Source organism: Elephas maximus, chromosome 19, assembly GCF_024166365.1.
Source record: "Elephas maximus indicus isolate mEleMax1 chromosome 19, mEleMax1 primary haplotype, whole genome shotgun sequence".
Classification (NCBI taxonomy): domain Eukaryota; kingdom Metazoa; phylum Chordata; class Mammalia; order Proboscidea; family Elephantidae; genus Elephas; species Elephas maximus.
In genome coordinates this window covers 20,058,339-20,077,484 of record NC_064837.1, presented here as the reverse complement: position 1 = coordinate 20,077,484, position 19,146 = coordinate 20,058,339, and the positions used below count along the sequence as shown (strand labels likewise).

General features: G+C 53.1%; 2 protein-coding genes across 7 annotated transcripts; both read right to left on the bottom strand.

The window, feature by feature from the left end:
* Nucleotides 1-4,012: 4,012 nt before the first annotated feature.
* Nucleotides 4,013-14,665, bottom strand: SCARF1 (scavenger receptor class F member 1). 2 transcript variants are annotated; one of them, XM_049860567.1, is made up of 11 exons: nt 14,467-14,665; nt 14,069-14,130; nt 13,734-13,835; nt 12,670-13,195; nt 11,271-11,489; nt 10,715-10,843; nt 9,603-9,706; nt 9,047-9,167; nt 7,968-8,089; nt 7,741-7,887; nt 4,014-7,071 (listed from the first exon to the last, which is right to left on the bottom strand). In XM_049860567.1, exons 1-11 carry the CDS (start codon nt 14,565-14,567, stop codon nt 6,212-6,214), a joined length of 2,493 nt encoding a protein of 830 aa, XP_049716524.1. In that variant the 5' UTR covers nt 14,568-14,665; the 3' UTR covers nt 4,014-6,211. The 2 variants fall into 2 exon arrangements, with proteins under 2 accessions (XP_049716523.1, XP_049716524.1); XM_049860566.1 differs by lacking the exon at nt 14,069-14,130 and having other exon boundaries at nt 4,013-7,071; nt 14,467-14,593.
* Nucleotides 14,666-14,988: 323 nt separating this feature from the next.
* On the bottom strand, nt 14,989-19,135 carry RILP (Rab interacting lysosomal protein). 5 transcript variants are annotated; one of them, XM_049860568.1, is made up of 8 exons: nt 18,662-19,133; nt 18,497-18,590; nt 18,296-18,402; nt 17,956-18,201; nt 17,520-17,665; nt 17,042-17,164; nt 15,767-15,846; nt 14,991-15,503 (listed from the first exon to the last, which is right to left on the bottom strand). In XM_049860568.1, exons 1-8 carry the CDS (start codon nt 18,887-18,889, stop codon nt 15,268-15,270), a joined length of 1,260 nt encoding a protein of 419 aa, XP_049716525.1. In that variant the 5' UTR covers nt 18,890-19,133; the 3' UTR covers nt 14,991-15,267. The 5 variants fall into 5 exon arrangements, with proteins under 5 accessions (XP_049716529.1, XP_049716525.1, XP_049716526.1 ...); XM_049860569.1 differs by having other exon boundaries at nt 15,271-15,503; nt 15,763-15,846; nt 18,662-19,131; XM_049860572.1 differs by lacking the exon at nt 17,956-18,201 and having other exon boundaries at nt 14,989-15,503; nt 18,662-19,135.
* Nucleotides 19,136-19,146: the final 11 nt, after the last annotated feature.

The window sequence follows — 19,146 nt, the reverse complement described above, 5'->3', positions numbered from 1 at the left end:
CCCATTGGTTTATGTGTCTATTGTTATACCAGTACTAGGCTGTTTTGATTACTATAGCTATACAGTATGTTTTAAAATCAGGAAGTGTGAGTCTTTCTACTTTGCTATTCTCTTTCAACAATGCTTTAGCTATTTGGGGCCTTTTTCCATTCCATATAAAGTTGAGGGCTAGTTTTTCTATTTCTGTAAAAAAGGCTGTTGGAATTTTGACCAGGTGTCTTAGTCATCTAGTGCTGCTGTAACAGAAATACCGCAAGTGGATGACTTCAACAAAGAGGTTTGTTCTCTCACCGTCCACTAAGCCAGAAGTCTGAATTCAGGGCACCAACTCCAGGGGAAGGCTATCTCCCTCTGTTGGCTCTGGGGGAAGGTCCTTGTCATCAGCCTTCCCTTGGTCTGGAAGCATCTCAGCACGGGAACCTTAGGTGCAAAGGATGCACTCTGCTCCTGGCACTGCTTTCTTGGTGCTATGAGGTCCCCATGTCTCTCTGCTTGCTTCTCTTTTATTTCATGATAGATTGGCTTAAAACAGACCCTAATCCTGTAGACCCCCACGTGTCTGTCAGTTTGTCATACTGTGGGGGCTTGTGTGTTACTGTGATGCTGGAAGCTATGCCACCGGTATTCAGATACCAGCAGGGTCACCCATGGAGGACAGGTTTCAGCTGAGCTTCCAGACTAAGACAGACTAGGAAGAAGGACCCGGAAGTCTACTTCTGAAAAGCATTAGCCAGTGAAAACCTTATGAATAGCAGCGGAACATTGTCTGATATAGTGCAGGAAGATGAGCCCCCCAGGTTGGAAGGCACTCAAATGATGACTGGGGAAGAGCTGCCTCCTGAAAGTAGAGTCGACCTTAATGATGTGGATGGAGTAAAGCTTTCGGGACCTTCATTTGCTAATGTGGCACAACTCAAAATGAGAAGAAACAGCTGCAAACATCCACTAATAATTGGAACCTAGAATGTATGAAGTATGAATCTAGGAAAATTGGAAATCATCAAAAATGAAATGGAATGCATAAACATTGATATCCTAGGCATTAGCGAGCTGAAATGGACTGGTGCTGGCCATTTTGAATCGGAAAATCATGTAGTCTACTATGCTGGGAATGACTACTCGAAGACGAATGGTGGTGCATTCATTGTCAGAAAGAATGTTTCAAGATCTTTCCTGAAGTACAACACTGTCAGTAATAGGATAATATCTATACACCTACAAGGAAGACCAGTTAATACGACTATTATTCAAATTTACGCACCAATCACTAGGGCCAAAGATGAAGAAATAGAAGATTTTTATCAGCTGCTGCAGTCTGAAATTGATCGAACATGCAATCAAGATGCATTGATAATTACTGGTGATTGGAATGTGAAAGTTGGAAACAAAGAAGGATCAGTAGTTGGAAAATATGGCCTTGGTGATAGAAACAATGCCGGAGATCCAATGATAGAATTTTGCAAGACCAACAACTTCTTCATTCCAAATATCTTCTTTCACCAACATAAACGGCGACTATGCACATGGACCTCGCCAGATGGAACACAGAGAAATCAAATTGACTACATCTGTGGAAAGAGAGGATGGAAAAGCTCAATATCATCAGTCAGAACAAGGCCAGGGGCCGACTGTGGAACAGACCATCAATTGCTCATCTGCAAGTTCAACTGAAACTGAAGAAAATCAGAGCAAGTCCACGAGAGCCAAAATATGACCTTGACTATATCCCACCTGAATTTAGAGACCATCTCAAGAATAGATTTGATGCATTGAACACTAGTGACTGAAGACCAGATGAGTTGTGGAATGACATCAAGGACACCATCCATGAAGAAAGCAAGAGGTCACTGAAAAGACAGGAAAGAAAGAAAAGACCAAGATGGATGTCAGAGGAGACTCTGAAACTTGCTCTTGAGCGCCAAGTAGCTAAAGCAAAAGGAAGAATTCATGAAGTAAAAGAACTGAATAGAAGATTTCAAAGGGCCTCTCGAGAAGACAATACAAAGTATTATAATGACATGTGTAGAGAGCTGGAGATGGAAAACCAAAAGGGAAGAACACGCTCGCTGTTTCTCAAGCTGAAAGAACTGAAGAAAAAATTCAAGACTCGAGTTGCAATAGTGAAGGATTCCATGGGGAAAATATTAAATGATGCAGGAAGCATCAAAAGAAGATGGAAGGATTACACAGAGTCGTTTTACCAAAAAGGATTAGTCGATATTCAACCATTTCAAGAGGTGGCATATGATCAGGAATCGATGGTACTGAAGGAAGAAGTCCAAGCTGCTCTGAAGGCACTGGCAAAAAACAAGGCTACAGGAATTGAGGGAATATCAACTAGATGTTTCAACAAACAGATGCATTGCTGGAGGCGCTCACTCGTCTATGCCAAGAAATATGGAAGACAGCTTCCTGGCCCACTGATTGGAAAAGATCCATATTTATGCCTATTCCCAAGAAAGGTGATCCAGCCGAATGTGGAAATTATAGAACAATATCATTAATATCACACGCAAGCAAAATCCTGCTGAAGATCATTCAAAAACGGCTGCAGCAGTATATCGACAGGGAACTGCCAGAAATTCAGACCGGTTTCAGACGAGAACGTGGAACCAGGGATATCATCGCTGATGTCAAATGGGTCCTGGCTGAAACCAGAGAATACCAGAAGGATGTTTACCTGTGTTTTATTGATTATGCAAAGGCATTTGACTGTGTGGATCATAACAAACTATGGATAACACTGCAAAGAATGGGAATTCCAGAACACTTAATTGTGCTCATCTGGAACCTTTACATAGATCAAGAGGCAGTTGTTCGGACAGAACAAGGGGATACTGATTGGTTTAAAGTCAGGAAAGGTGTGCTTCAGGGTTGTATTCTTTCACCATACCTATTTAATCTGTATGCTGAACAAATAATCCAAGAAGCTGGACTATATGAACAAGAACGGGGCATCAGGATTGGAGGAAGACTTATTAACAACCTGCATTATGCAGATGACACAACCTTGCTTGCTGAAAGTGAAGAGGACTTGAAGCACTTACTAATGAAGATCAAAGACCACGGCCTTCAGTTTGGATTGCATCTCAACATAAAGAAAACAAAAATCCTCACAACTGGACCAATGAGCAACATCATGATAAACGGAGAAAAGATTGAAGTTGTCAAGGATTTCATTTTACCTGGATCCACAATCAACAGCCATGGAAGCAGCAGTCAGGAAATCAAAAGACGCGTTGCATTGGGCAAATCTGCTGCAAAGGACCTCTTCAAAGTGTCGAAGAGCAAAGATGTCACCCTGAAGACTAAGGTGCGCCTGACCCAAGCCATGGTATTTTCAGTCGCATCATATGCATGTGAAAGCTGGACAATGAATAAGGAAGACCGAAGAAGAGCTGACGCCTTTGAATTGTGGTGTTGGCGAAGAATATTGAATATACCATGGACTGCCAAAAGAACAAACAAACCTGTCTTGGAAGAAGTACAATCAGAATGCTCCTTAAAAGAAGGATAGTGAGACTGCGTCTTATATACTTTGGACATGTTGTCAGGAGGGATCAGTCCCTGGAGAAGGACATCATGCCTGGCAGAGGACAGGGTCAGCGGAAAAGAGGAAGACGCTCAACGAGGTGGATTGATGCAGTGGCTGCAACAATGAGCTCAAGCATAAGAACGATTGTAAGGATGGCACAGGACCGGGCAGTGTTTCGTTCTGTTGTGCATAGGGTCGCTATGAGTCGGAACCGACTCGACGGCACCTAACAACAACAAGAATCTTGTAGACCTCATCAGTATAACTGCCACTAATCCATCTTACTACATCATAGTGATAGGATTTACAACACATAGGGAAATCGCATCAAAAGATAAAACGGTAGACAATCATATAAGGGAATTATGACTTAGCCAATTGACAGATATTTTTGGGAGACACAATTCAATCTATGACACCAGGATTGTGTTGAAACTATAGATGACTTTGGGTAGTATTGACATATTAACAATATGAGGTCTTCCAATCCATGAACATGGAACGTCTTTCCATTTATTTAACTGTTCTTTAATCTCTTTCAGCAGTGTTTTATAATTTTCATTGTATAAGTCCTTCATGTCCCTGGTTAGACTTATTCCCAGGAATTTTATCCTCTTAGATGCTTGTTATGAATTGAGTTATGTTCCCCAAAAATATGTGTTTTAAATCGTAACCTCTATGCCTGTGGTTATAATCCCATTTGGGAATGGGTTGTCTTTGTTATGTTAATGAGGCAGGATTAGTGTAGCATATAACTTGAGTCAACCTCTTTTGAGATATAAAAGAGACTAAACAAGCAAGCAGAGATGAGATGGGGTAAGATAGATGCCAGGACACATGGAGATCTCCAAGGACCCAGAAAGCAGAAGCTGAAGAGACAAGGACCTTCCTCTAGAGTTGACAGTAAGAGAAGGACTTCCCCTAGAGCCGGCACTCTAAATTCAGACGTCTAGCCTCCTAAACTGTGAGAAAATAAATTTCTGTTTGTTAAAGTCACCCACTTGTGCTATATCTGTTAGAGCACCACTAGGTAAGTAAGGGAAACCCTGGTGCTGTAGTGGTTAAGAGCTACGGCTGCTAACCAAAACGTTGGCAGTTCAAATCTACCAGGTGCTCCTTGAAAGCCCTATGGGGCAGTTCTACTCTGTCCTATAGGGTCGCTATCAGAATCGACTCCATGGCAATGGTTTGGTTAGGTAAGTAAGACAATGCTATTGTAAATGGAATTGTCTCTTTAATTTCCCTTTCAGACTTCTCATTCCTCGTGTATAGAAACCCAAATGATTTTTGTTTGTTGACCTTGTACCCTGCAACTTTGCTAAATGCCTCTATTAGCTCTAGAAGTTCTATTGTGGAATCTTTGAGATTGTCTACATATAGGATCATATCCACAAATAAGAGATAAGTTTACTTCTTATTTTCCAATCTGGATACCTTTTATTTCTTTTTCTTGCCTTATTGCTCTGGCTAGGACTTCAAATACAATATTGAATAGAAGTGGTGAGAGTGGGCACCCTTGTCTTGTTCCTGATTTCAAGGGGAAAGCTCTCAGCCTTTCTCCATTAAGCATAATGTTGGCTGTTGACTTTTCATGTATGCCCTGAATCCTATTCGGGAATTTCCCTTCTATTCCAATCTTCTTTAGGGTTTTCATCAAGAAAGAGTGTTGGATTTTATCAAAAGCTTTTTCTGCATCCATAGAGAAGATCATGTGGTTCTTTCCCTTTGTTCTATTGATGTGGTGTGTTATGTTGATTGATTTTCTAATGTTGAACCATCCCTGCATTCCTGGAATAAATCCCACTTGGTTGTGGTGTATGACTCTTAATATGCTGTTGGATTCTATTCACTAGTATTTTGTTGAGGGTAGTCTTTTTTACTTTTAACAAAGACTATTACCACTTTTATAATTTTTAAAAAGTTCAATCTAGTGAAAAAAGTAGAAAATCTGTAAATGACACAAAAATTTAAAGAAGAAAATAAAATCACCCATGATCTCATCACTCAGAGGAAATGACCATTTTATGCCTTTCCCTCAAATTGCTTTTTATGCACATATATCCTTTAAAAAAAACAAACACTTCCGCTTTTAAAATATTAACAAAACATACAGAAAAAACGTAGAATCCTAAACGTGTATCCTGAGGCATAAAGAAGTAAAATTTATAAAAAGAAAATGGTGCTATATTGTGTTTCCTAGTTTGTACTCTTTGCACTTAACAGGACAGTATGAACATTCTCCCACTTCATGAACTATGTTTGCATAACGCGATTTTTAGTGGTTGTGTAGTAAACTGTCATAAGAAATATTTATTTAACCAATCTCATAGTCAAACTTTTAGGTTGTTTCCCATTTCAAAAGAAATGTTTTGCAAATAAAGGAAAGAATATCCCTTTGAACAACAGAGAAAAAGTCCCTGCAGCATCTCCTCTTCTCCTCTGTGACCCTACACTGCAGCTCTCTGCCTGGGCCTTCCAGACCCACTCCAGGAGCTCTTCCAGTTTCCAGAGCCAACCCTGGCCTCTAATCTTTGACTTGTCCCTATGGAAGGGACAGAGGCTCTGGCAGGTCTGTCCCTACCCTGTGATCATTTCCCAGCACAATGCGTAATATGACCCAGTGGCAGTCCTGGTGTCCCCCTTCTGTAGTCCCCCCACTCCCCAAGTTCAAGGTCTTCAGGGCTCTGATGGCCCAGAGATGGGTGCAACATTCTCATACTGGGGTTCCTCCTGCCCTTCCTCTTCAGCCAGCTTCTGGGGAGCCTGTTCTGGGAGGGCACCCGCAGGGGCCAGCTCCTGGGCCCTCCCCGGGCTCTCAATGCCATCTCCCAGCCCCCTGGCCACTTCTCCTGGCCTGGCTCTCACAGACTCCAAGGCCCCCGTGAGCTCCTCATACGGGGCTGAGCCAGGACTCTGGCTAGCACAGCCAGAGGCCAGCCCAGGGCTGCCCTTGTTCCGACTCAGGGCTCTGCGTGGAGGCTTGGGGATGGCACTCTTGACCTTGGGCTCTGACTGGCCTTTCTGGAAACTACCAAAACGGCGCAGGACAGACCGGACAGGCCCCTCAGATCCCCGAGGTGTCCCTGCCAGCATGTAGATGGTGGTCACTGGGCCTGAGTTCTCCTGCACACTGCCCTCAATGGCTTCCACACGTTCAGCCACGGTTCGGCCTCCAAGTGGATGCTGCCGGCGGCCAATGGCTGAGTCCCTGGGGCTGGCAGCACCAGAAGGGGCCTTGTCCGTTTCTGCTGGCTCTGGGCCTGTGGATTCCTCAGCCTCCTGGCCCTCAGGACCTGGCTGGGCTGCCCGAGAGAGCCTCTTAGGCTTTCGGAGGGGACTGGAGAGCTCCCCTGAGCTCCGGCGACTCTGTGGCGCAAACTTGGTACCTTCAGCAAAGGAGACTGATGGCCGCTTGGCCCGGGCTAGGCTGGAGGTGCGTGGGATGGCGAATGGTGTGGAGGCATCCTCAGGGGGAGGGAAGGGGCCTGTAGCCAGGCTGGCCTCTGTTGACTCTACTTGGGCCACAGGGGCCATCCCTGGTGGAGGAAGCAGAAGAGAAGGGCTTGACTGGAGCTGGGCTGGTTACCCCAACCCATCCTACTTACCCAGCTCAGCATCTTCCAGGGGGCCTCAGGACTGGAGGAAGAGGGTAAGGATGCAGAGAGAGGCCGGGGAAGGGTCTACTCAGGTAACCACTGCTACTCCTAGCCTCTTCTCTTCCCGCCCCTCTCCACACTGAATTAAGGCCACAGTCTAGCCACGCAGAAATTCTTTCAGTGCAGCAGAGTCTTGTCCCTCACACCTCTGAGCTTTTGTGCATGCTGTTCCCTCTTCCGGAAACACCATTCCCACCTTGCCCTAACTTTCACTTGGCTCACTCCTACTGATTTTGCTAGACTCAACTCAGTCTAGCACTAACACTGGGACGTCTCCCCTGACCCCAAAAAACCTGAAATGCCTGGATTATGAGCCCCTGCTCTTATGCCCCCCATGAAAGCCTGCATCACTCTGTCCTATAACTGACTGCTTCTCTTTCTGTCTGCCAGAATATAAGCTTGGTGAGGGCAGGGATCTGTCTATCTTATTCTTTACTGTGTTCTGAGAGCCAGGTAAAGACTGGCATAGAATCACGCACACGCTATTGATAAACATTTGAGGAAAAGGTTGTGGTGGGCAGGGCTGCCCAGGGGCTGAGTGGGTCCTACCTTCTTGGGGTGGCACACAGTAGGCAGGACCCTCATCCTCCTCTCCAGACTCAGGATCAGAAGAGAAGGAGTCGTCGGAGGCCCAACCGGCAGAGGGTGGTTCAATGAAGCTGTGGTTGAAGGGGATCTCAGGGTCGTGGTGTGAGACTGTAGGGGCATCAGGTCAGGAGCAGAGCCTAATGAGAAATCTTTTCCCGTCCAGCCCCCAATCCCCAGCTGCCACTTACCTGTCACCCAAGGTAGCTTGTGGCTGCTGAGGGAGCCACAGGGCAGCACAGAGCCCAGGCTGGTCAGTGCCCCCCACACCTGCAGCTTCACCCTGGACACGGTGGCTCCATCTGTTGTAGACCTGAGGGTGTAGGGAGGGTGGTCAGTCCAGGGGTATTTTTGGTGGGGGCGAGGTGGGGGCAGGAGGAAGGGTCCTGGAGTTAGTGTGAGGGAAGCACAGTGACTGGGTGACTACATCTACCTTTTACCACATCATTTCCTGCCCCCCAGACCTTCAATGGTTCCCTCCTACTGACTACAGAATAACACCCCAACTACTGAGCCTGAGATTCAGGCCTGTCACAGAGGACAGTGTGGCCCTAGAGTCAGACAGACCAGGGTTCCAGCTCTGGCTTGGACTTAATCTCTCTGGGCCTCAGTTTCCTCATCTGGAAAATGGGAACAACTCCTACAAGACCCAGCAAAGTACCAGGCATCTAGTGGGAAGTCCCTGGAATGCAGCTATTTGTTATTATCATCATAACTGAGCCCTAGCTCACCCATCTCAAATGACACCCCCTCCAGGAAGCCTACCCTTGCCCCAGTCTCCTCACCCCCAGGTGACTGCTCCACTCCTTGCCATTCCTCTGACAGCTTTACACGTGTCCTGTGTTCATGTTTGTGTGAGGGGCTCCTCCCTCCATCCCCAGGATCTATGCCCCAGAGGAGGGCAAGTGGGTCTGCTCCTCTGTGATAACTTTTACATCACCCTCCTGCTGGTTTTGTGTGCCCCCGCCCCCACTCCTGAGTCTCCATTAGTAAACCTTCAGCCTTCTGCTGTGGCTCTGAGCCTCACCAGCCTGCTGACCAGTCCCACCTGCCCATGCAGCTCAAAAACTCCCCCATCAAGTTTTCCAAGGAAGGCAGAAGGCTGACCTGGTGTCTCCAAGCCACTGCCACTGCCAGCGACCTCCATCACCCCTTACCTGAGTGGGGGACAAGGCCAGCCCTTCCCCACCCAGACAGGCAACCAGATGCCACCTTGCACCCATCCCATAGCCTGAGCTGTGGGGTGGGGAAGGGACAAGTCAGTGCTTACCTGTCCTTGGGGTCCATGCGGGCGGCCCAGCAGCAGTAGGCACAGCAGGCGATGCCCAGGAGGAGCAGCAACAGAGGCACCAGGATGCCCGCGATGAGGGCGGCATCCTGACCGTGAAGGCCTGGGGGAGCAGGAGGGGGGGTCAAACAGCCAGGGCTGTCCTGCCTTCCACACAGTATATCTCATCCTTAGCTGTGGGCACCCCCTCCCTGTGGGTCCTTCTTCCACCTCTGTGACATATAGACTGCCCAGCCTGGAGGCCCCCTCCTCCAGGCAGCCTCCTTTCTGGTCTGCCCCCTCCTCATGGCCATGGCCTATTCCATAGGCTCTTGCCCCCAGTTCTGGTGCCTGATGCACATCCCGGTGTCCAGCCCTGCCCACTCATAGCCTAGGCTCTAGTCTGGTTTCTCAGAGGGCAATGCCCCAAAACATCCACATAGACTTCAAGCGTAGGGGATGTCTCTGAAGTGGGCCAGCTTCCCAGACAAGTGACAGGCACCTGAAGCCCATCTAAAGGGCCACGGTCACTGTACCCCGTACCCCTCCTCCACCTTACCATGCTGGCAGGCCCCAGAGACAGGGTGGCAGGGCCCCTCTTGGCATTGGCAGGGGACTGAGCAGTTGTCTCCATGGAAGCCGGATGGGCAGGAAGTGTTACAGCTGTGGGGTGATAAGGAGAGGCAGGCTGAAGTCTAGATGGGAAGGGAGGTAGGCAGGCATGGGAGGGGGAAGGTAGATGGTAGATTTCTGGGCACCACACTTACCCCTGGCCAGGTAGACTTCCCTAGATGATGCCCAGATGGACCCCTTCTGACCTCTGAGCTACATTGCAAGTGCCGCTCCCTGTGTTTGGGAGAACCCCTCAGCCCCTCAGCCCATCTTCCAGGGAAAGTACCCATAAGCGGCCCAGATGCTCCCTGGCCCCCAGCCTCCAATGTGTAATCCTCAGGACAGGGTCTCCCTCTGACTCTCCTCACCTCCATGCCCATCCAGCACTAATGTGAAATGAGCAAGATACCAACGGCATCAGGGAAAGGCTGCCTAGATCTGGAGGCCTGAACCAGGACCAGCCCTGCCCCTGACTCTCTGGGATACGGTCCTTTCCTTTGTAAAATGAAGTCTCCTTCTTCTGATGCTCCATTCTGTTCTACAGGTGGAAAACCTGACAGGGTACACTGATTATGTTTTACCACCTTAAGATCTTGGGGAAATGACACAGGTTCGGGGCCCTGCCCCTAAGTAAGCTCCCTACCTAGTTAGGGAGGAGCCCCTGGGTAGTGCAAATGGTTGGCACACTTGGCTGCTAACCGAAAGGTTGGAGGTTTAAGTCCGCCCAGAGGCACCTCAGAAGAAGGCCTGGCAATTTACTTTCACAAAAGCAGCTACTGAAAACCCTATGGAGCGCAGTTCCACTCTGACACACATGGCGGCGCCATGAGTCAGAATGGACTTGAGGGCAGCTGGCTTTCTCGTTTGAGAGCCTTTTAGATGAAGCTCTGCCCTGGCCCTCCCCGGGCTGATGCAGACCCCACACAGGAGGAATAACTGATGGCACAGGGGGCATCTGGGAGGCAGGAAAGTCCCCAGAAGGAAAGTTTAGGAAACAGATTGCATGGGGGCCTTACCTAGGCCCCCTGTGCTTCCCCCTCCCAGGGCCCCCATTCTCACCTGGGCCCCCAGAAGCCGGCACTGCAGACACAGTCCCCAGTCACAGCATCACAGGTCCCCTGAATACAGGTGGGGCAGGTGAAGCCACAGTCCTTCCCAAAGGTGCCAGGTGGGCAGGGCTCTTCACACCTGAGATGAGGCAAGACTTGGGGAATGGGAGGCCAGAGCAGGCCTGGCCCCCACAGGCCCTGCCCATCTTCCCCCATGCTCCTGGAGTCAGGGGCCCAACTGGCTACTCCTCAGCAGTGAAGCTCAGATGTAAACAGGGCCTTGAATCTGGGGCCACACCCAGTAGGTGACAGAGCAGGGATTCCTAAAGGGGGAAGAGGGTGGAAAGCCTGAGTGGTAGAGAGGGAGCTGGAAGAGAATCCTGCCCAGGCCTCCTCAGCACCCATGTCTCTCCCTGCAGCCTTCACCAGGGAGGCAGGCCCCAGAGGGCTTCATAAATGTGTGTTTGGGTGGAGGGTGGGGCAGTTATCCCCAGAGGGAGCATCGGGGTGGAGATGGGAATCCTGGAGGAAGGTATACCCCACCCTGAGCAGGCTGGCCTCCTCACCTGGGGCCCTGCCAGCCAGGGTCACAGCGGTGACAGTGCCCCGTATCTGGCTGACAGGATTCCCCAAACTGGCAGCGGGGGCACTGCTGCCTGCAGCTCTCGCCAAAGGTGCCCAGTGGGCAGGGCTGGTGGCACCGGGTTCCATTCCAGCCTGGCTTGCAGGACTCACAGCTGCCCGTGTCTGGAGCACATGGCTTATTCTGCTTGCAGTGGCCACAGCTAGGAAAGGAAAGGGTTCAAGGGAGCACTGGGGAGTGGATGGACAGGGCCCATCCCTCCTACTGGCACTATGCCCACCCACCCAGGCCTTCCAGGGCACTGGAGAGTGACCAGGACCCAGCTCCTGCCACTCAGGCAGGTTGGAGCCTTAGTTTCCCCATCTTGTACAATGAAGGGACTGAACAGGTGATCTCTGAGGGCTCTTGCAGGATTCCATCCGGCTCCTTCTAATCAGCTTGAACCTGGGGCCACGCCCACTAAATGACAGCTTCCCCCTCCTATCCCTTTTCCCTCCCTCCTTTCCAAACGTGCCTGAGACTCAATATTTTAGCTTCTCTCCCAAAACATGAAGATGCATACAAATAAAAATATAAATATCTCTTTTCGCCATTATAATTTCTTTATCTTAATTTCTCACTGGTGCTTAGCAGTAACTTGAAGTTTCTCCTTCTGGATACTTAATTACCTGGAATCAAATACTTGGGACAGACCCATTAGCTGGGGTGGAGGAGGGAATTCATAAAATCAGTTTACCATATCCTAACATCAACGGACTCGATTGCAACGGTTTTTTTTTCTTTTTTTTTTTTTTAACTAGCATTAAAAAAAAGAAATAGAATAGAACCCATTACAGTGTCTCGTCATATGTAGCAAAAGGTCAAGTATGTATTGTCTTGTTAAACTTTTATTTCAGTGACCTGTGACAAAAGGTGATGTAAAACGTATTTCCTATTGTGGGCGGAGCCAGCCAAAGTTTAAAAGCCACCGAGTCTTAAACGGACCCTGCAACCCTTTTGTCTCGTGATTCATTCTGCCTCTAAGTCCTGTGGCTTGCTAGTTAGTACTAGTATTTTTGTTGTTTAACAGTAAGGAAATGAAAGGAGCGGGGTGGCCTGGACCTAGGAGTATCAGGCATTTTTTTTTTCCTTTTTCATCCCTGCCTTGAATATTTTTGTGGAGCACACCACGCATCCTACGCCTTCTCCTGCTCTTCTCACTGTGCCGCACCTGCCCCCTCCCAATTTCTTTTCTCTGTTATTTCCTTCTTTTTCTCACTCCCTTCTCACCTTCCTTCTCTCATTCCCACCCCTATCCCTCCCTCCTTTCTTCCCCCACCTTCTCTGGCCCACTCCCCCTCCCTTACCTTCCTCCTCCCTTTCCCGCCCCGCGCCCGGCTCACCTGTCCTCGCACTGCGCCCCGTAGCGGCCTGCGGGGCACTGCAGCTCGCAGCGCTCGCCGTGGAAGCCGGGAGGGCACGCGCACTGGCCCGAGGTGGCGCTGCAGCGGCCGCGCACGCACAAGCACCGCTCCCGGCACCCGGGGCCCCACCAGCCCGGCCGGCAGGTGCAGCGGCCCGACCCTTGCTCGCACGGCGAGCCGTGGCAGACACAGCGGAAGCTGCAACGGCGGCCCCACCAGCCCGGTTCGCACAGGCAGGTGCCAGTGACAGGGTCGCAGCGCGCCGCCGCTAGGTTGCACTGGCACGGGCGGTGGCACGTGGTCGCCCACCAACCTGGCTCGCAGTGGCACGCGCCCGTCGCAGGGTCGCAGCGCCCATGGGGGCCGCAGGCGCACGCAAACTCGCAGCGGTCGCCCCAGCGGTCGGCTTGGCAGTGACACGCGCCCGTGGCCGGCTCACACTGGCCGTGCGGGTGGCACGGGCAGCTCTCACGGCAGTCGGGGCCCCAGTATTGGCCTGGGCAGCCTGCGGAGGACAAGACCGGTACAGGGAGCTCAGGGCTGGGCACGCATCCTCGTCCTGCCATCCATCCCATCCACAAGAAAAAGGCCGGCCCTCTGAGAGCTGAGAGCCCTCTGCTCCCAACCTAGTGGTTCCTGGTGGCCGCGGGCTTGCCTGCCTCTGGCTATCCTGCCCACCAACCCTACCACAGAGGACCCACTGCCCAGTGGGGGCCTCCTTCCACTCTCCATACATCCTCGAGTGTATAAAGTGTGTAGGGAGGTGAGTGGAAATAAACATCCATCTTGCAGTTAACAAGGATCACTGGCAGTTTCTGAGAAGTTGAAAAGGAAGGTGAAGGGCCCAGAGCTGAACCTTGTGGGCAGATGAGTCAGGGCATCTCTGAGTGGGCCCCACTTCCTGCCTCTGGACCTCAATGTCACCGGTGAAGCTTGGAAGAATTCTGGCCTTGTTATTCTAAAATTACACTCCCACCTGCTTTGCATCCCCCCTACCCGTCCCAGTTCTGCCCAGTGACTCCACCCTCCAGTGGGAGACTCACGGGAGCTGCACTGGGCCCCGAAGAATCCAGGTTTGCATCGACAGAGGCCTGGTTTCACACACACCTCGTCTTCCTGGCAGGCGTCCAGCCCCTCACAGATGGCTGAAAAACATCCCACTCAGGTTGGAAAGACTGAGGCATGACCAGGGGACACCCTTACTCTTCTCACTGGCTCCTGGGGCCCTGCCCCTTCAGAGCTAGGGGTGTGTGTCCCAGGAGGGACCCTAGCTCTAGGGCTGAGGAGGGAAAGAGGCCCCAGGAGGGTAGGGAGGGAGAAAGGGTCACTGGGCTGTTCTTCCCTCTCCACAGCTGGGGGTCTCCTCCTGGCTACTCACGGATGGTGCATTCTCCATCTTCCTGTCTCCAGCCTGGGCAGCACTGGAGCTCAGCAGAGGGGCTGTGGGGCAGAGAGGGGTCTGCTGGGCAGCTCCAGGGAGGGAGCTGGGCCCAGGGCTACCTAGCCCCTCAGGGTGGGTCACTGTCTCTAGCTGAGCTATGGGAAGCTGCTTCAGCCCCATCAAGGAGACCTAGCTGAGTGTCACAATTCCAATGTCCCCAACCCCTTCCCTCTCCTTCCCTGGCCTTCCCACCATCTGCCCTGACTTTCCCTCACCCTCTAGGCTGCCCCTCAAGTCCCTTCCTTCAGCCCTGTGACTCTTGCCCCACACCCTCCTTTTCCTCAGTGTCTCAACACCAGTTCAACCACTATCTCCCAGGCTCCCACAAGACCTACCTGCTGGCCACACAGACGTGCCGCCCATTGGGGTCCAGCTTGGACCCCTGGGTCCCCTGAGTCCAGAACAGCAGCAGCAGGAGCAGTAGTCTCAGTCCCATGGCGGCCAGTGCAGCGGAAGGGCTTGGGTTAGTCAGCCCCACAGCTCCCAACCCCCTCCCTGTTTCCTCCCAAGGCTTTTCCTGAGGAAACCAGGCTGGAGGGGCGGGCAACCATGAGGCACCTCCCTGCTGGGAAATCTGGACATTTGTAAAATGTGAACTGAAGGGAAGGAAGGCCGATGGCCAGGGCTGAGCAGGGGCTTAAGGGGCTGGTCTTAGTGGGGAGAGGGACGGAAACACAGAGCCGCAGGTCCCTGTGGGGGTGGGAGCCACTGGGGAGCCCCAGCTTTCCATTAGGCCATACTCCCAGAGCAAGGCAGGAGCTGAAAGAAGCTTCTCCACCCAGTGACCAACCAAAGAGACCAACCAAGGAAACCTCAGGCTTGCTTTCACTTCTCACAGAGCCGGGAGGTTGGAAACAGACCACTGACATATAGACATGGAGCAATTTCTGGGCAGTTGCTTTATTACATATGAGCTCAGGCCATCTGCACGAACTCTTGGGAGGTAGGTAGTCAGTTGTCTTTCATGGTAGGTAGTCAGTTCTCTTTCATGGATTCAGAGGAAGCACTTTGATCTGGCCCCAGAGGCTTGGTGCAGAGGTGTTGGAAAGGGAAGCAGGCTGAGCTCGCCCTTGTCAAACCCTGACCAGGACGGCAAAAGAGCCTTGGGGAGAACTGGGAAGGAAGGAGCTCTGCTTTCACTTGAGGTCACACATCCACCCGCAGCCAGACCCCAGAGTCAGGCCCCTGGGGTAGCTGAGGTCCCCAAAACAAAGCTCTTCATCAAGAGCAGAGCAGAGTTGGTCAGGAGCTGGGGGTTGTAGGGCTGGCCACAGGCTCCAAGTGAGGTTGCTGTGGGGCTTCCTCTTCTCCCCGTTGCTTGCTGGTCCCAGCTCCAGGGGCCTCTTCTTCACCACGATACCACAAGCCAAAGCTGGGGGCAGAGCCAAGAAGTGCCTTGAGCTCAGAAGCCAGAGAGGTCAAGGATACGGGCTGAGAAGGAGTACTTGAGGGAACAAAGGGCAGCATGAGGTAGTGGGGAGCTGAGCGGGCTCAGGGACAGGACATAGGGTCATGCTTAGAGCTCAGAACAGCAGGGTAAGCGGGATAGGGGGTGCTCAGAAGAACTCAGTTGCGTTCCCTCCTTCAACCCCACATTCCTGCCCCTTGTCCTTCCCCTTCCCCTAACATACGAACTCTGTATTCTGGACTCAGGGGGTGGAGGTTGGTCTCCCTTATTGCTGGGGAGCAGGAGCCATGAGCCATCGTCATCATCACTGAGGCAGAGAGAGAGGCGACATCAGGGCCATTTCTTAAGGCCCTGAGGGGCAATGGGAGTCCAGCTCACATCAGCCCGCTATGCAGTCCACAGGAGCAGACAGGGGAGGACAGTGTGGCAGCAGGGCCCCCAAGGCTGGAGAGAAAGAGACACTGGGGAGGTGAAGGACACTGTGAGGTTTTTAATTCATAGCCTGAGAGACAGCAGGCTCCTGACAAGGCTGTGGCTGTAGACTTGAGGATAAACAGATTCAGCCAAGGCAGGAAACCAAAAAATGCACGCAGAGAAGCGCTGTGAACAGGTTTCTTCAGCAGAATGTATGGCAAGCAGGGCACGTGGGAGGAGTCCTGGATCCAGAGAGAAGGGTAGTAGGCTCAGCAGGGCAGGCTGGATGGTAGGCTCGGGGGGCAACCAAGCCAGGTAAGTAGGCTCAGGGGGTGACCAGGCCAGGTAAGTAGGCTCAGGGGGCGACCAGGACAGATCTGCAGGCTCAGGGGGCGACCAGGCCAGAGCAGCAGGCTCAGGGGGTGACCAGGCCAGAGCTGCAGGCTCAGGGGGTGACCAGGCCAGAGCTGCAGGCTCAGGGGGTGACCAGGCCAGAGCTGCAGGCTCAGGGGGTGACCAGGCCAGAGCAGCAGGCTCAGGGGGTGACCAGGCCACAGCTGCAGGCTCAGGGGGTGACCAGGCCAGAGCAGCAGGCTCAGGGGGTGACCAGGCCAGAGCAGCAGGCTCAGGGGGTGACCAGGCCAGAGCAGCAGGCTCAGGGGGTGACCAGGCCAGAGCTGCAGGCTCAGGGGGTGACCAGACCAGACCAGCAGGCTTAGGGGGTAACCAAGCTGGGGTGACAGGTTCAGGCTGAATGACAGACTCGGAGGGTTACCAGTCTAGGTCAGTAGGCTCAGCAGAACCAGGGAGGGAGAAAGGGCTGGCTCATTGGGGATAAAACCAAAAACCAAACCCACTGCCATCCAGTCAATTCTGACTCATAGCAACCCTATAGGACACAGTAGAACTGCCCCACAGGGTCTCCAAAGATATAAATATTTATGGAATCAGAGTGCCACATCTTTCTCCTGAGGAGCTCAAGGAGCAGTTGGTGGGTTTTAACTGCAGAGCTTTTGGTTAGCAGCCAAGAGCTTTAACAACTGCACCATCAGGGCTCCTTCCGGTGGGGACAGAGGGTAGGGATTTACCTGCTCTCTGCTTCCTCTGGGGTCCCTAACATCTTTGCCTTGATCTTCTTCCGTTGCTTCCGGACAGCCACCTTCATGGCTTCCAGCAGAAGCTCTGGCACCCGCTGGTCTGAGAGCAACTCCCTAGAGGGGAGGGAGAGGGGCAGGGCAAAGCAATGAGGATGGACATGCCAACAACAGGCCTCACGCCAAGCACCTGTGCATTTTGTTTCCCCTTTTTGAAACACTCTGACTTGCTAACCCCCCTCAGACCTTAGCTGAGGTGGCACCCCTCCTAGGAACACCACCCTGGCTGCTGCTGCTGTGGCTCCCGTGACCTTCTGCACTGTCCCCTCCCCAGTTTGGATGAAGCTTCCTTGACTCATGTCTTCCCAGTGGATAATCAATGAGCTGAAGAATGAAGCAGGGTGACCAGAGGCCCAGGAACAGATGTGAGTGGAGCCCCCTCGGCGCCCCAGCGCCTGCCCAGCTCCCTCACCGCTGGAAGTAGGCCAACTCCTCCTTCAGCAGGAACACGTTGGCTTTGAGCTCATTCCGCTCCTGCAGGATCTGCTCAAGCTCCTCTCTACTGAAGCTGCACTGGCCTACCTCCAGGGGACGCTTTGGCTGCTGCGCGACATCCGCCTGCACATGGACAGGTTTGGTTAGGGGGCCACCACAGCCAGCACAGGGCGATCACAAAAACACTACGAAGTGACTGGCAGGGAGACTTGGGGGGCGAAGGTGCTACAACAGATGACAGACCAATGCTGGGAGTGAGGGCAGAGGCCGGTTGGGGGCGCAAACTTGTGTGCCACCTTCCTACTTCTGGATGGATCGGCCATGCAGCACAGCACACCTTTCCTCAGTGCTAGCCAGTGTCGGGCGCTGTGAGTAGGTACTCGAGTGGGTCCCTGCCCTCATCAGGCACTCACTGGGTCCTCAGGAGTCCCCGGGGCTCCTGCCCCAGCAGTTGCCCGCTCGGGCTTCTGCCTCTGCTCGCACCCGGGCCCCTGGGCCTGGCCCAGCGGTTGCTCTTGCGCCAGCCCCGGGGACACTTCGCGCTGCAGCTCCCTCTCCCTCTCACGGTCTCGCACCACGCACAGCTGGGTCTGCACAGCCGCCAGCTTGTGCCGCAGCTCAGCGTTCACCAGCAGGAGGCGCTGCAGCTGTTCCTGCAACTGCGGGGCGGGGGGAGGGGTCAAGAGGTGGCGGCTGGTGGGCGGGGCGCCAGGGCTGGGAGAGCCCGCCGCTCGCCCGTCGCCCTGCCCTCACCGCCTCAGTTTCCTGGCTGCGCTGTAGCAAGTCGCGACTGTGCGCCCGAAGTTCGTCCCGCTGCCTGTCGGTCACCTCCTTGAGCTGCCGCAGCAGAGCGCGTTCCTCTGGGGAAGCGGGCATTCTTAGCGGCGGCCGGTCGGAGAGAGGCCCTAGACTGGCCCCCAGTCCCCCCTTGTCCTGGCGGAGGCCTGCACTCACCCTGCGGCCCACAGCGCAGCTCCCTGCGGAGGTGCTCGTTCTCCTCCCGCAGCCGCCGGAGCTCCTGTTCGGCCTGCTGCGCCGAGACCTGCAGCTGGGGAGTCCAGGGCTCAGGGTCAGACCGCTGCCCGCTCGCGGGTGGCGAGAGGTGGGGCAGTGACTCACCGAGTCTGGGGCGGGCCCCACCGCGGCCTTTTCCAGGAGCTCCAGGGCCCGCACTACCAGCGGCACCAGCCCGGTTGCCGCGTCTGGCCCGAAGCGGCGCGCCAGCTCTTGCAGCTCAGTGCCCAGAGCCCCCGCTAGATGGTACACGAGCTCCGCGGCCGACTCCGACCCCGCGGCCACTCGAGACCCCCAGCCATGCTCCCCAGGTGCCGCCTTCTGGGGCTCCATGTACCCCGAAGGCCAAGGGCTTCGCCCGCTTCCCCCCAACTGGGGCAGGAAAAACCAGTTCCGGCCCAGGAAGCGGTTTTGGGCTGTAGTGGGAGGGGGAGAAGCAGCGGGGGAGGAGCAATTAAGCCTAAGATCGTGGAGAAGGGAGGCAGTGCCCTAGGCCCCCTCGACCCTGTCCATTTCAACCCAAGGTCACAGGAAACAGGACAGTGAACTTCCACCCAGGCGTCCAAGAGCTGAAACTCAGGGCTGCAAGT